This window comes from Mesoplodon densirostris, chromosome 4 (genome assembly GCF_025265405.1).
Source record: "Mesoplodon densirostris isolate mMesDen1 chromosome 4, mMesDen1 primary haplotype, whole genome shotgun sequence".
Lineage (NCBI taxonomy): Eukaryota > Metazoa > Chordata > Mammalia > Artiodactyla > Ziphiidae > Mesoplodon > Mesoplodon densirostris.
The window spans coordinates 81,402,775-81,417,988 of NC_082664.1; the positions used below are offsets into that span (position 1 = coordinate 81,402,775).

A 15,214-nucleotide genomic window follows, 5' to 3' on the forward strand; every position below is an offset into this window, starting at 1 on the left:
ATTAGGAATACACTAGGTAAAGTTATTGAGGCAACTGTCTCTATGACAACTAGTGCTTTCTTAAGAGAATAAAGACAAGCCACAAACTGGGAGAAAATTATTTGCAAAATACATATCTAATAAAGGACTTATATCTGAAATATATGAAGAACTCTTAAAGCTCAACAATAAGAAAACAATCCATTTTTTTTAAATGGGTAAAAGAGGTGAATAGTACCGCACCAAAGAAGATATAGAGATGGAAAAAATAAGCCTATGAAAGATGCTCAAGATTATATGTCTTTAGGGAATTTAAATTAAAACACCAATGAGATACACTACTAAAATGGCTAAAATACAAAACACTGACAATATCAAATGCTGACAAGGATGTGGAGCAACATGAACTCTCATTCATTGCTGGTGGGAATGCAGAATGGTAGAGCCACTTTGGAAGACAGCTTGGCAGTTTATTACAAACATAAGCTTACCATATAATCCAGCAACCGTGCTCCTGTGCATTTACCCAAATGAGTTGAAAACTTATGTCCACACGAAAACTTGCACATTAATATTTACAGCAACTTGGGCTTCCCTGGTGGCGCAGTGGTTGAGAGTCTGCCAGCCGATGCAGGGGACACGGGTTCCTGCCCCGGTCCGGGAAGATCCCACATGCCGCGGAGCGGCTGGGCCCGTGAGCCATGGTCACTGAGCCTGTGCGTCCAGAGCCTGTGCTCCACAACAGGAGAGGCCACAACAGTGAGAGGCCCTCATACCGCAATATATATATATATATATATATATATATATATATATATATATATATATATATATATATATATTTATAGCAACTTTATCCATTATTGCAAAAAATTGGAAACTACCAAGATGTCCTTCAGTAGGTGAATGGATAAACTATGAAACATGTATGCAATGGATCATTATTCATTAAAATAAAATAAACATACATTTTATATTTAAGTATAAATATTACAATACAGTACATTACAATAGCAATGAAAGAAATGAGCTATAAAGAGTGGAAAATACATGGATGAATCTTTAATGCATATTGCTAAGTGAAAGAAGCCAATCTAAAAAGGATACCTACTATATGATTCCAACTTCATGACATTCTGGAAAAGGTAAAACCAGAGAGACAGCAAAAAGATCAATGGTTGCCAGGACTTCAGGGGAAGGGTAGGGGGATGAATAGGTGAAGCACAGAGAATTTTTAGGGTGGCAAAACTATTCTGTATGATACAGTAATGGTGCATACATGACTTTATGCATTTGTCAAAACCTGTACATTGTGCAACACAAAGAGCAAACCCTAATGTAAACTATGGACTTCAATTAATAATAACGTATTGGTATTGGCTCATCAATTATAACAAATGTACCACATTAATGCAAGGTGTGTGTGAAGGGACAAAGGGGTATATGGGAACTCTCTGTACCTTCTACATGATTTTTCTGTAAAGCTAAAACTGCTCTAAAAAGTCTATTAAAACAAAAAACAATAACAAAACTATGCTTTCTTGAAATTATTGGCCTCTAGGGCCATTAATTTCCCTAACCAAGTAGGGAAAAACCTCTAAGCTTCCCTCCTTGATTTTTAGAGGTTATAACATGTGCTGACATTTATTATTCATTCAACAACTACTTACTGAGAGCCAATAGTGCCAAGTCTCTACTGTTCTAGATTCTGGAGATACAGCAGTAAACAAAATGGATCAAGTACCTACCCCCATGGAGCTTGCACTTTGTGGCGGATGACAAATACATTAAAAAATCATTAGAATAATTTCAGATCATGATAATCAATGTGAAGGAAAATTTAAAATAAAGCATGGTAGTGGAATAGAGAGTGATATGGGTAGGAGTTGGGGAATCAACTTTAGTTAGGGTGGTCCTGGGTGGCCTCTCTGAGAAGGTGTCTTTTAAACTGAGCCTTGAGTGTTGAGAAAGAGGCTGCATGGGGAAAGGTATACTAGGTAAGAGAAACAATAAGTTTAAATGACTGAAACTTCAAAAAGACAATTGGTGTCACCAAGTATGGACAATAAAGTAGTGAGTGGAGCAAGATGAGGTTGGAGCAATGGGCTGGTGATGGGTCCTACTGCTGCCTGTTTCCTTTTATTCAGGGAAGCTTCCAGAAGAGAGGTTGTCCCAAGTTCTTTCCAATGATTTTTGGAAGTCAATATATGTATACCACTGGACAGACCTTCACTGTCCATTGTATTTATGCAACTGATACCTACTGCATGGCTGCAGAACTAATGCAATAAGAAATTTCTGTATGAGCCAAGAACGTTTCTTAACCATCACAGACTTATACACAAATCTATCTCTGCCATAAGAAATTTCTGTATGCGCCAAGAAACAGCAACTGCCACCAATAACACCACCCTGTGCTGTGCCTAATATTCTATAACTAAGTGTTCTGTTTATAATCATGAAATGTTTCAAACATGATGACAATAACGAAGCAGATATCAAAATGCTCATAGCCCAGATTTAATAGAAGTTAACAATTTGCCATTTTGCTTCAGAACTTTCTTTGTTTTTGCTTGTTTTTAAAGAAGATGTTATAGAATACAGTTAAAGCCCACTCTCCCATCCTTCCCCCCCTTCTCTCTTGGGGTAGTTACTCTGACGTTCATACCATTTCCAGACATATTTTAAACATTTTCTATAAATGTATTTTTGTCCACAAATAATACATAGTATTGCTTCATGTATTTTTAAAATTTGTATAAACAGTATCATACTTCATATATATTTTGTAACTTGCTATTTTCCCCAAAAGTTGTTCGAGATATATCTAGATTGATTTAAGTAAATAAGATTAATTATTTTAAATCATGAATGTTGGTGTATGGTGCTCCATAGCGAGAATAAACCACAGTTTATTTATCCGTTCCCCTCATGATAGGCAGTTTAACTACTTGACATCGTGCCACAATGAAAATTTCTCTCCATTTGTCAGTCTTGCCGTGTGATAAAGATTCTCTAAGGCATGCACCCAGATATGGACTTGCTGGATCATAAGGTATGTGCAGGTTCAATTTTATTAGGTGGAGCGAAAACTGCTAGTTGCCAACCCTAAAACTCATTCTTCCTTGATTTTCAGTTAGATACATGGTTGTCTGTAAGAAACATTTCCTACCCTTCCTTGCTGCTAAGTCTGACAATTTAACTAAATGTTGGCTAATGATATGTAAGTGGAAATGTTGTATGACAGTTTTCAGTATACGACCTTAAAAGGTAGCTGCCATATACCCATTGACATTTCCTTTGCTTTGTTCCCTTCCTTGTTTCTGGTATCAGAATTACAGATATGTTGACTTAAGGTCTAGGGGCCATTTTGGACTAAGAGCATAAGGGCCCTGCTGTAAGGAAGTCAGAACCAGGAGGAACCTGGGTAACTTCCTGGAGCTGCCTTACCAGCAACAGACTTTATTCCCTGAGACTTTATTGGAGAAATATGAACTTATTTCTTGTATAAGCCTTTGTTATTTTAGACTTTCTGTCACAGCCAGCCAGATATAATTCCAACGAATGCAGTAATACTCCAAGTTAGTTCTCAGTGGTTGTATTGTTTAATACCTGCACAAGCGACAAATGAGCATGTAATTATCATGTGTTATTTTATAATTGTTCAAAGCATTTTATAACTATGTCTCATTTTTATCCTTACATACCACGTGAGAAAGAAGAACAAGTACCTTAAGATCTCCACTCAGTAGTTCAGAGGGGTGAAACTGAGGGAAGTTCAGTGACTTGACCAATGTCTCATAATTTAGTGTCTGGTGATAGGTAAGGGTATCAAGGATAAATATGGTGTCTTACAGAGAAATGCTGTGCTCCTGTGGGGCTATGTAAAGGGACATTCTCTTGAGTATGATCTAGTTGCCCTGACAAACCTTACCTGTTCTACTCCCAATAATTCATAGAACATTGTGATAAAATCTATCATGAGCTGTCCTACTGCTAAATAGGAACATATTGAATTGTATGCTATAATGCCCACTTTGGACATTGGATTGGACTGGAGAGAGTCATGGCGACTCATGTAGCTAACTGGGTTACAGAGAAGGGGAGGGAAAGTGTACATTCATCAGAGGGCACCAGCCAATTGCCTGGTGTCTTGGCACTGCTTGCCAGACAATTTGCTGACTGATCATTGGCATTGAATCTGAAAAAGTCACTGATCTCCATGCACAGCTGGAGGGCACTGGGCTAAAGAACATAACTTGAAAGGGATGAAGAAAATGAGACCTAATCCTATTTTGAATATAATTTCCTTCTTTCCTCTCTTCCTTCCTTCCTTCTTCCCTTCCTTCCTTCCTTCCTTCCTTCCTTCCTTCCTTCCATGCTACTGTGAGTGTGACTTAGAAAGAAAATGGTGTGGTGTCAGAACTATTCAGCCTGCTAGGTACAGTGGGAAGGGCTGTGCTGAAGGAGTGCCAGAGGACAGAGATAAGTTTCCTAGGAAATGTCCAGAAGTGGCTGTTGACCAGAACTTGAAATGACCTGAAGATGTGCTTCTGGCTACTGTGCCCCTAAAAGGACTTTGTAAGCACATTAGAGGGCACACTTGTGTCAGGGGGCACTTTGGGGTTTGGTTGATGTCTGTCTGAGGGACCATGAGTTTCCATCTCCTGCCAAGAAGATGTTTGCCACCATCACCTTCTTTGTCACCGCTTATGTCAGAGTGAAAAGGACCTTTGAGTAGAGAAGCATGTTTGGTACAAATATGTGAGAAGAGACTCTGGAGAAAGAAGAGAGACAGACATTATGTACACTTTGGCCGCTTATAAACTGAACCCTAGATCAGGTAACTTTAAATATACTCTCTTTGAAAACTTCCCCTGTACCAAATGTGTTTTCAGCTATTATGGGAATTAAACTGCCCAATTTTAAACCTATTTTCAACACCAGTAAAAATTATAAATAGAGAAGAATAACCTATAAAACAAGCTCACTGTGCTGCAAGATACAATCCAGTTCATATATGCCCAATAAATGCCAGCAAATTTTCCAAACCAGAATTTAGCTATCTGCTTGATGTGGGAGGTCAACATACATGCTTAATAAAAATTTAAAATCCAAGCCTCAGGGCTCAACAAATTTACTTCCTGCCTACTGAAATTCTCACTGAAAATAACATAGTGTATGGAAAATGGAAAGTCTAAAGAAATGGAATTTCTACTGAAATTAGATAGACAGCTCTAATCCATTTAATCAACCGACATGAGACACTTGGCTCTGGTTGAACCATAAAGGCTCTGTTTTTTATCTCATTCTGCAGCCTCCTACTGATCGGAAGCCACGTAGAATGCCACGTGGACTGTGTTTTGAGAGGATCATTATGCAGTGAGAAAATATACTGGATAGAGATTTTGGACACCTAATTTCCACTTCTGGTATTTCCTCTAAGTAGTTCTGAAGCCATGGATGATCTTTCAGCCTCAGTCTCCTTTATTATAAAATAGGGGAATGGAAGATACTCCCTAATATCTAGTCCAGCTTTAGTGGTCTACTATTATCTCAGCGTTCACTCCACTGATTGAGATTGCTTCTGATAAGAATATGATACAACAACATGGTGGAAACTTTCAGCATTTAACCATATCTGGTTCTCCTCTCCTTCCTGGATCCATTACAGTTAGGTAGGGACATGTGACTCTTTCTGATCAATGGACTCTAGATAGAATGTCTCTCTGGAGTAAAGAATAGAAGAGCAATGTGAGTTCTTCATTGTCTCTACTCCCCTGACATAGCAGCCTTGCAAGATAAATGTTGAGATAGCAGAGACACAAGATGGAAATGATCAGATCACTGATACTTGGAAGAGAGCTGCCCTGGAGAGCCATTGAACTTGCAAAGAACTTGGGAGAGTAAGAAATATATTTGAGTAAGTGAGATTTTGAGGTCTTTAACTGCAATGTTATCTGTTCTGTAGACAAGAACATATCATTGCCTCAGACCCAGGTGGCTCAACCAGGGGACCCATTTATACTCATGCAGAAAATGAATAATTATTCACAGGCAAAGTCACACAATACATGACAAAGAGAGTACATGGGGCCTCCCTGGTGGCGCAGTGGTTGAGAGTCCGCCTGCTGATGCAGGGGATACGGGTTCGTGCCCCGGTCTGGGAGGATCCCATATGCCGCGGAGCGGCTGGGCCCATGAGCCATGGCCGCTGGGCCTGCGCATCCAGAGCCTGTGCTCCGCAACGGGAGAGGCCACAGCAGTGAGAGGCCCGCATACCACAAAAAGAAAAAAAAAAAAAAAAAAGAGAGTACATGTCCTTGTCTATACCATTGAAAGAAGGCACAGAAAGAGCATACAACAATCACTCGAAAAAGACTTGTTTAATGAAAGAACAACATGAAGTTCCCCCTCCTGTGTGTTTGATGGGAAAAGGGAATGTGTGGGAGGATAAACTCATTGAGAACATCTTTGTATCCTGAGCACTGTAGCACATGGTAGTGCTAAAGAAGTGTGGTTGAATTCAGATGAATTGAGTGAACACTTAGTATGGTGGAGAAATGGCTGACTTTAAAACTGACAATATAGAAAAAGATATTGGTCCCATTCCTTACTCGTAGCCTACACTTTAAAAATAGAAAATATCTAAATCTATACATGTATATGATTGTCATTCACACATTCATTTATTCAGGAAATATTCATTGAGTGTGCCTGAATTGCTCACAGCACTATGTTAAATATTGGTGATATAGAAGTGGATGAATCCTCATGGAGTTTACATTCTGGGGGCATTGGGGCTGAATATCATGGACAGAGGAGTGATAGACACTAAATATTGTTTAAATAAAATTGTTTTAAGTATTACCATGGAGAATCAGAGGATGCCTTGAGAGTATACCACTGGGGGACCCAATCTAGGCTGGTGGTCAGGGAAGGCTTCCAGTTTTGTTGTTGTTGTTGTTGTTGTTGTTGTTGTATGTGGGCCTCTCACTGTTGTGGCCTCTCCCGTTGCGGAGCACAGGCTCCGGACGCGCAGGCTCAGCGGCCATGGCTCACGGGCCCAGCCGCTCCGTGGCATGTGGGATTTTCCCAGACCGGGGCGCGAACCCGTGTCCCCTGCATCGGCAGGCGGACTCTCAACCACTGCGCCACCAGGGAAGCCCTAGGCTTCCAGTTTTAATCCAAGTCATGATCCTTACTCTGATAATTCGGTACCTGAAAGACTTGGCTGAATTTTTCAGCACACATGTGGAATCTTGCGACTGTGGCTTTACTTACAGCCACAGTGGTTGCCAACTGAAACCAAGGCAGATGTTTTTCCAGCATTTGCCTTGCTTTCACTTGGCTTGAATTTCAGTGCAGCAACATTAGTCGAGCGCCCTGTTGCAGGACTCTGGTCTTGGGAAGTGGAGAAAAGTGAGGAAGGGATTTTATCTTTTATCTGCACCAAGATTTACGTGTGGTTTTGCCACTCTGTAACCTGGAGTACCTCCTTATGAAAGAGAGACTATTTTACAGATGAGGAAGCTGAGCATGGAAGGGTAAGCAACTTGCTCAAAGTCACACAGTTAATAAATGCCAGAGCAAGAATTTGAACTCAATCAATCTGGCTCTAGAATGAAGGCATTTAACCTCTGATTTACACTGTATTGCCTCTGTCAGTGCTGGGCTAAATAAGAGCAGAGTCATCTTACTAGGGGATCAAGTTCTGAGCTCATTATGTAGCTTAAAATCACTGCTAGCAAAATTACCCTGAAGATTCCTAAGGAAGTCTCTTGATAAATCCAATGTGGTATTTTTTTCTGACAGCTTGGGACAGATTGTTGCTTGCTTGGTTGAATACCTGATAAAGTAATTGATGCATGTTTGGGGACCATATTGATAGAAATGTCCACATGTATAGACACTGGAATCACCTGCAGTTGGTGAAATGGTCACTTTGAGAGGTGCAGTGTTGCTGAGCCTGGCTGACGACACATGCCCTTTTCTAAAGAATTGCTTACACTGTTTATAGTTTTTCTCTCTATTTGTTTTGTTTCCATTTTCTAAGCCTACATAATTGAATCCTAGCAGGCTAAGTACACTTTGGATACAACACTACTGTATGTTGATTTGTTACATTTCTTAAGTAATAGAGTCATTTTATAGACAATATTTTTTTCTCTCTTCCTCCCAATTTTCCCAATTTCCTAATAGAAATTGTAGGAAACTTGGGAAGGGAGAAAGGAATATTCTTTAAATGAAGTAGGACTCAAATCATAACACTTAGGTTAGTATTTCTGAGAGGATGATTGGGACATGGGATTTTAAAAATAATTTTTTATTGGATATAGTTGATTTACAATGTTGTGTTAGTTTTGGGTGTACAGCAAAGTGAATCAGTTATACATATACATATATCCACTCTTTTTTAGATTATTTTCCCATATAGGTCATTACAGGGTATTGAGTAGAGCTCCCTGTGCTATATGGTAGGTCCTTATTAGTTATCTATTTTATATAAAGTAGTGGGGCATTGCATTTTTTAAGCAAGCTTCCAAAGTGATTCTTATGCAGCCTAAAGTTTGAAAGTCTTCTATGATTCTATCCTATCTTAGTGAAAGAATCACAGTGGGTCATTCCATCCACTGGGTTAACAGTGGAATCTGCCTTTCATTTTAGCATTTCCTGCAGTTCTATGTTCTGGTGTTACATCTGTGACCCTTAGTGCTTGTTTGCTGATTGTCAGATCTAATGGATCTCAGTGGACTAAGTAGGGCACTCATCTAGTGCCAGAGAGAATTTCATCAAGTTGAGTTCATGCTACACTTACAACAAGGAGCTTGAGTACCCAAATATCACTCTAAGCAAGATTCGTGTCTGTTAACTCTACCTGTATTAATCAGGATTCATAGCTGCAAGCATCAGAAATGGCTGTCTATATTGAGCCAGAAGGGAATTTCCTGATTACCTGGAAATCTCTGGGACTACCAAATCAGTGGGGACCTGGAGGATCAGGTGGAAAAACAGGCAAGAAGAGAGGAATTCTGGAGGACTGGGAACCAAGAACTGAAGCACAGATTCTGAAGCAGGAAGAGGCTGATGTTTCTCATTGCACCCCATTAAATTCACCTCCCAGAAAAGCGTGTCTAATCTGCTGAGCGTGAGTCAGGTGTGTCTCCTTGATGATGCTGAGGCAGGGAAGGGGATTGTCTGGACACCATAGCTCCTATAGAAGGCAGTGGGCACCAACTCCTAACACAAATGCACACAAGGGAAGGGGCTGCTTTCCAAAGGGAGGCTCAAGTGGGATTGGAGGCTGGGTGGAAAAAAAGACAAAAGCATATACTCCCATGCCTACCTGGGAGGCAGCCTCCTCCTTGCAGGTGACCACACATCTTATTCTAGTTTTGGCACCACAATCTAAGCTCTTCTTCTCATCTGTGTTTAAAAAATAGCTTATAGGGAATATTGCTATGACAAATATATAGCCTCTTAACACAAAGAAAAATACATCCACAAATGTACTTTCTCTCTTTTTCTGCATATCAGCCAGGTGCTTTTATACGCTATGGAAAATAATAAAGAAACTAACTAAGGAAGTTGAAACTGTCAGAAGTATGGAATGGCTTAAAGAAAGTATATTTTGTTTGTTTGTTTGTTTTCTCTACTAATTAACTTCTAGATGCCCGAGGTCACTTATCATTCATTCATTCATTTGGTGTGTCTTAAGATCACGTTTTTGTTGAAGATGTCCTGCTGACTTGGACCAGCAGCTATTACATGCGGTTCTCTTATTTATCACTCCTTTCCTGGATGGCTATGCCTGAGCTCTAGGTTTTGCTTAAGTTTGACTTATCTATCTCTACCAGCTTGTAAAATCTCACTTAATTGTTCATTTTTAACTTTGGAAAAACTATCTGAATCATTCTACTGGGATTTACTCCACCAAATAATGTCCTTTGGTAGAGAAGTGTATTTATATTGCTGTTGTTAATTTCTTCTAACTGTAGGAACCAACTTGACATGGCCAAAGGGGCTGGCTGACAGGAGACAGGAAGGAAATATATCCTTATAGATAGGTAAACACTGAGAGAGAAAGCAGTCAGAAATGTGCAAATATTTATGAAGATATGCACTAAAATGTTCCTGTAATTCTGACTCAGATCCATTATGGAAAAAATAGAGTGTACATTGTAAATAAAATACCAACTATTATTTGGGGGTTAAAAATTGATAATCAGCTTACAGTGTTTGAAAGAAAAAAATTATACAGTTATGACAAAGGAAACCGAGGCAGCAGGAAAGTTTTTGATTTGGAGCTGATAGCATAGTAGGTAGCAGCTCTACTAAACCAGAGACAGAGTTGGTAAAAGAAATCCATGCAGGATTCTAATGGTAGACCCTTAAGTAAACACTTGCAGCCATCACTGAATATGAAGTACAACATGCCACCTTTTGAACTTCATTACCACTTACTCTCCTAAATTGAAGGCATATTTGAAATGCAAAGCAATTTACCCTGTATATAAAGGATTACTGTCTTGCTCAAACTATAGGTGCCAAAAATATTGACACATGACCCAATCAATGCAAACAACCTATTACTTACTTTCTGATTGACATGTAACCCTTTTGCTTAGTTAAAAATTTCTGTCCAAATCATTCTAACAGTTATCCTCCTGACTCCTCACGAATGAGAGGAAGGGTAGTCACAATTCCATTTTTACTTTTCCAAGTCAAATTCTTAGCAAATTTATTATAGATTCAAAAAATAATTGCTATTTTCTTTCTATCTCTTCTCGGGGGGGGTGGGGTGGGGTGGGGAAGAACCTTCAAGGCCTGCCATGACTTCCTCTCATGGTGTAGCTGGGAAATGTACAACTCAGAGCTGCTAATGCATGGAATAAATGGACAGTCTTGCTAACTCCTATTATCATCATTGTGTCTAGAGTCTGTCAGTTCGAAACTAAAATGTCCTCCTTTTCATTGACAGTACTTTAAATATCCCAACAGTATCTGCATTTATATAATGCCCATCTGCACAATATCAAATCATCTTGACAAATGTTCCCTATTTCTATCTTTGTGTGTGTGTGGCTAAGAAAACTGCGAGGTTAAACAAGAACTTTTGGGGGTTGTATACACATCTGAAACTTGCAGTCTTCACTGATAGTAAAAGGATCATGTAACTTGGAGAAAACATGGGCAAAAATGAATTCAAGTAGATCAGAAATAATTAGTCAGACCCATTTTATTTTCTACCACACTATTTTACATCATTTATATTAAATGCAAGAGACTGGAAAAAATTTACTTCTATTTAATGAGATTTGATTTATTCAACCTGTGTTATTACTGAAAATAGGATACCTTGTTAGTTGGAAAATACACTTAAAAATGCATTGTTTTGAATAAACTATCAGGTTGATGAGTATATAATGATAATATTGATATTACTTTACATTTGCACAGAATGTTGGCAGTTTACAAAGTGCATTCATATGCATGCCTTTGCTCGATCCTCATAATTCTCCAGGTATTATTGTTCATATTTTATAAATAGGATCTGAAAACTCAGAGAAGTTTAAGTGACAGCTAATAAGTGAAAAGCAAGGCCTCAGTCTCTGGTTTTCTGCCTCTAAACCCTTTTCAGTAGTCACTTTTGCCAAAAATAACCAAACAGAAAGATGGACATTATTATTTTTTTGCCTGCACTGTTTCAATGGCCTCTTATCCACTATCTCTGGCATCATCTTCATACTGCCCTTGATCTTCCCAGAAGCAATTCAAATCAGCATTCTCTCCTAACCGACTCCTCTTGGAGCTCCTTCGCCTAGAAGTTAAATTTTGAACTCTTACTTTGTCATCCAGTGTCCTTCACAATCAGAGTTACATTTGGCCTCAGCCTCATGTTTTAGTCCCTTGTCCCCACCACATGGCCTATATTCCATCCATAGCAACCTCGAGATTTCCTCAATGTGGTGTGTTCTTTCACAGCTAGTGTTTTCTTATTGTTGTTTTGTTTTGTTTTTTGTTTATTTTTTAACATCTTTATTGGAGTATAATTGCTTTACAATGGTGTGTTAGTTACTGCTTTATAACAAAGTGAATCAGTCATACATATACATCTGTTCCCATATCTCTTCCCTCTTGCATCTCCCTCCCTCCCACCCTCCCTATCCCACCCCTCTAGGTGGTCACAAACCACCAAGCTGATCTCCCTGTGCTATGCGGCTGCTTCCCACTAGTATCTATTTTACGTTTGGTAGTGTATATATGTCCATACCACTCTCTCACTTTGTCCCAGCTTACCCTTCCCCCTCCCCATATCCTCAAGTCCATCCTCTAGTAGATCTGTGTCTTTATTCCTGTCTTACCCCTAGGTTCTTCATGATATTTTTTTTCTTAAATTCCATATATATGTGTTAGCATACAGTATTTGTTTTTCTCTTTCTGGCTTACTTCACTCTGTATGACAGACTCTAGGTCCATCCACCTCACTACAACTAACTGAATTTCATTTCTTTTTAAGGCTGAGTAATATTCCATTGTATATATGTGCCACATCTTCTTTATCCATTCATCTGTTGATAGACACTTAGGTTGCTTCCACGTCCTGGCTATTGTAAATAGAGCTGCAATGACATTTTGGTACATGACTCTTTTTGAATTATGGTTTTCTCAGGGTATATGCCCAGTAGTGGGATTACTGGGTTGTATGGTAGTTCTATTTGTAGTTTTTTAAGGAACCTGCATACTGTTCTCCATAGTGGCTGTATCAATTTACATTCCCACCAGCAGTACAAGAGTGTTCACTCTACTCCACACCCTCTCCAACATTTATTGTTTCTAGATTATTTGAAGATGGCCATTCTGACCAGTGTGAGATGATATCTCATTGTAGTTTTGATTTTCATTTCTCTAATGATTAATGATGTTGAGCATTCTTTCATGTTTTTGTTGGCAATCTGTATATCTTCCTTGGAGAAATGTCTATTCAGGACTTCTGCCCATTTTTGGATTGGACTGTTTGTTTTTTCATTATTGAGCTGCATGAGCCACTTGTAAATTTTGAAGGTTAATCCTTTGTCAGTTGCTTCATTTGCAAATATTTTCTCCCATTCTCAGGGTTGTCTTTTGGTCTTGTTTATGGTTTCCTTTGCTGTGCAAAAGCTCTGAAGTTTCATTAGGTCCCATTTGTTTATTTTTGTTTTTATTTCCATTTCTCTAGGAGGTGGGTCAAAAAGGATCCTTCTGTGATTTATGTCATAGAGTGTTCTGCCTATGTTTTCCTCTAATAGTTTGATAGTATCTGGCCGTACATTTAGGTCTTTAATCCATTTTGAGCTTATTTATGTGTATGGTGTTAGGGAGTGATCTAATCTCATACTTTTACATGTACCTGTCCAGTTTTACAAGCACCACTTATTGAAGAGGCTGTCTTTCTCCACTGGATATTCTTGCCTCTTTTATCAAAGATAAGGTAACCATATGTGTGTGGGTTTATCTCTGGGCTTTCTATCCTGTTCCATTGATCTATCTTTCTTTTTTTGTGCCAGTACCATACTGTCTTGATTACTGTAGCTTTGTAATATAGTCTGAAGTCAGGGAGCCTGATTCCTCCAGCTCCATTTTTCATTCTCAAGATTGCTTTGGGCTTCTTTTCGGCCAGAACCACCATCTTCCAGTAATTCGCCAAAATGACCAACACAAAGGGAAAGAGGAGGGGCACCCGATACATGTTCTCTAGGCCTTTTAGAAAACATGGAGTTGTTCCTTTGGCCACATACATGCGAATCTACAAGAAAGGTGATATTGTAGATATCAAGGGAATGGGCACTGTTCAAAAAGGAATGCCCCACAAATGTTACCATGGCAAAACTGGGAGAGTCTACAATGTTACCCAGCATGCTGTTGGCATCATTGTAAACAAACAAGTTAAGGGCAAGATTCTTGCCAAGAGAATTAATGTGCGTATCGAGCATATTAAGCACTCTAAGAGCCAGGATAGCTTCCTGAAACAGGTGAAGGAAAATGATCAGAAAAAGAAGGAAACCAAAGAGAAAGGTACTTGGGTTCAACTGAAGCGCCAGCCTGCTCCACCCAGAGAAGCACACTTAGTGAGAACCAATGGAAAGGAGCCTGAACTGTTGGAGCCCATTCCCTATGAATTCATGGCATGATGGGTGTAAAGAAAATAAAAGACCTGGCCTGTATAAATGTTTCTCTTAATTGAGTAGCAGCGTGTGACCCCCTTACCCAAACAAATATTTAAAGCACATTTTAATTGTGTCTGAATTCAGTGGGTGACATCTTTTTACTTTTCAAATTTAGTGGTTTTTGTTCCTGAAAGATGTGAGGTAGTTGGTTGTGCAGTATACTCCATTGGTTAATAAACTGCTAGATATTACTTACAAAAAAAAAAAAAAAAAGATTGCTTTGGCTACTCAGGGTCTTTTATGTTTCCATACAAATTGTGAAATTTTTTGTTCTAGTTCTGTGAAAAATGCCAGTGGTAGTTTGATAGGGATTGCATTGAATCTGTAGATTGCTTTGGGTAGTAGAGTCATTTTCACAATATTGATTCTTCCAATCCAGGAGCATGGTATATCTCTGCATCTATTTGTATCATCTTTAATTTCTTTCATCAGTGTCTTATAATTTTCTGCATACAGGTCTTTTGTCTCCTTAGGTAGGTTTATTCCTAGATATTTTATTCTTTTTGTTGCAATGGTAAATGGGAGTGTTTTCTTGATTTCGCTTTCAGACTTTTCATCGTTAGTGTACAGGAATGCCAGAGATTTCTGTGCATTAATTTTGTATCCTGCTATTTTACCAAATTCATTGATTAGCTCTAGTAGTTTTCTGGTAGCATCTTTGGGATTCTCTATGTATAGTATCGTGTCATCTGCAAACAGTGACAGCTTTACTTCTTCTTTTCCGATTTGGATTCCTTTTCTTTCTTTTTCTTCTCTGATTGCTGTGGCTAAAACTTCCAAAACTAAGTTGAATAAGAGTGGTGAGAGTGGGCAACCTTGTCTTGTTCCTGATCTTAGTGGAAATGGTTTCAATTTTTCACCAATGAGGATGATGTTGTCTGTGGATTTGTCATAAATGGCCTTTATTATGTTGAGGAAAATTCCCTCTATGCCTACTTTCTGCAGGGTTTTTATCATAAATCGGTGTTGAATTTTGTTAAAAGCTTTCTCTGCATCTATTGAGATGATCATATGGTTTTTCTCCTCCA

The 15,214-nt window shown here is 38.9% G+C and overlaps 1 protein-coding gene and 1 long non-coding RNA gene across 2 annotated transcripts in view; both read left to right on the forward strand.

Annotated features, from left to right (window-relative positions):
* The window catches only part of LOC132489365 (uncharacterized), a 269,560-nt gene that overhangs the window by 58,981 nt on the left and 195,365 nt on the right, over positions 1–15,214 (forward strand). The window lies entirely within an intron of this gene.
* Positions 13,648–14,171, forward strand: LOC132489364 (large ribosomal subunit protein eL21-like). Its single transcript, XM_060098276.1, has one exon. The coding sequence runs from the start codon at positions 13,668–13,670 to the stop codon at positions 14,148–14,150; it is 483 nt and encodes a 160-aa protein (XP_059954259.1). The 5' UTR covers positions 13,648–13,667; the 3' UTR covers positions 14,151–14,171.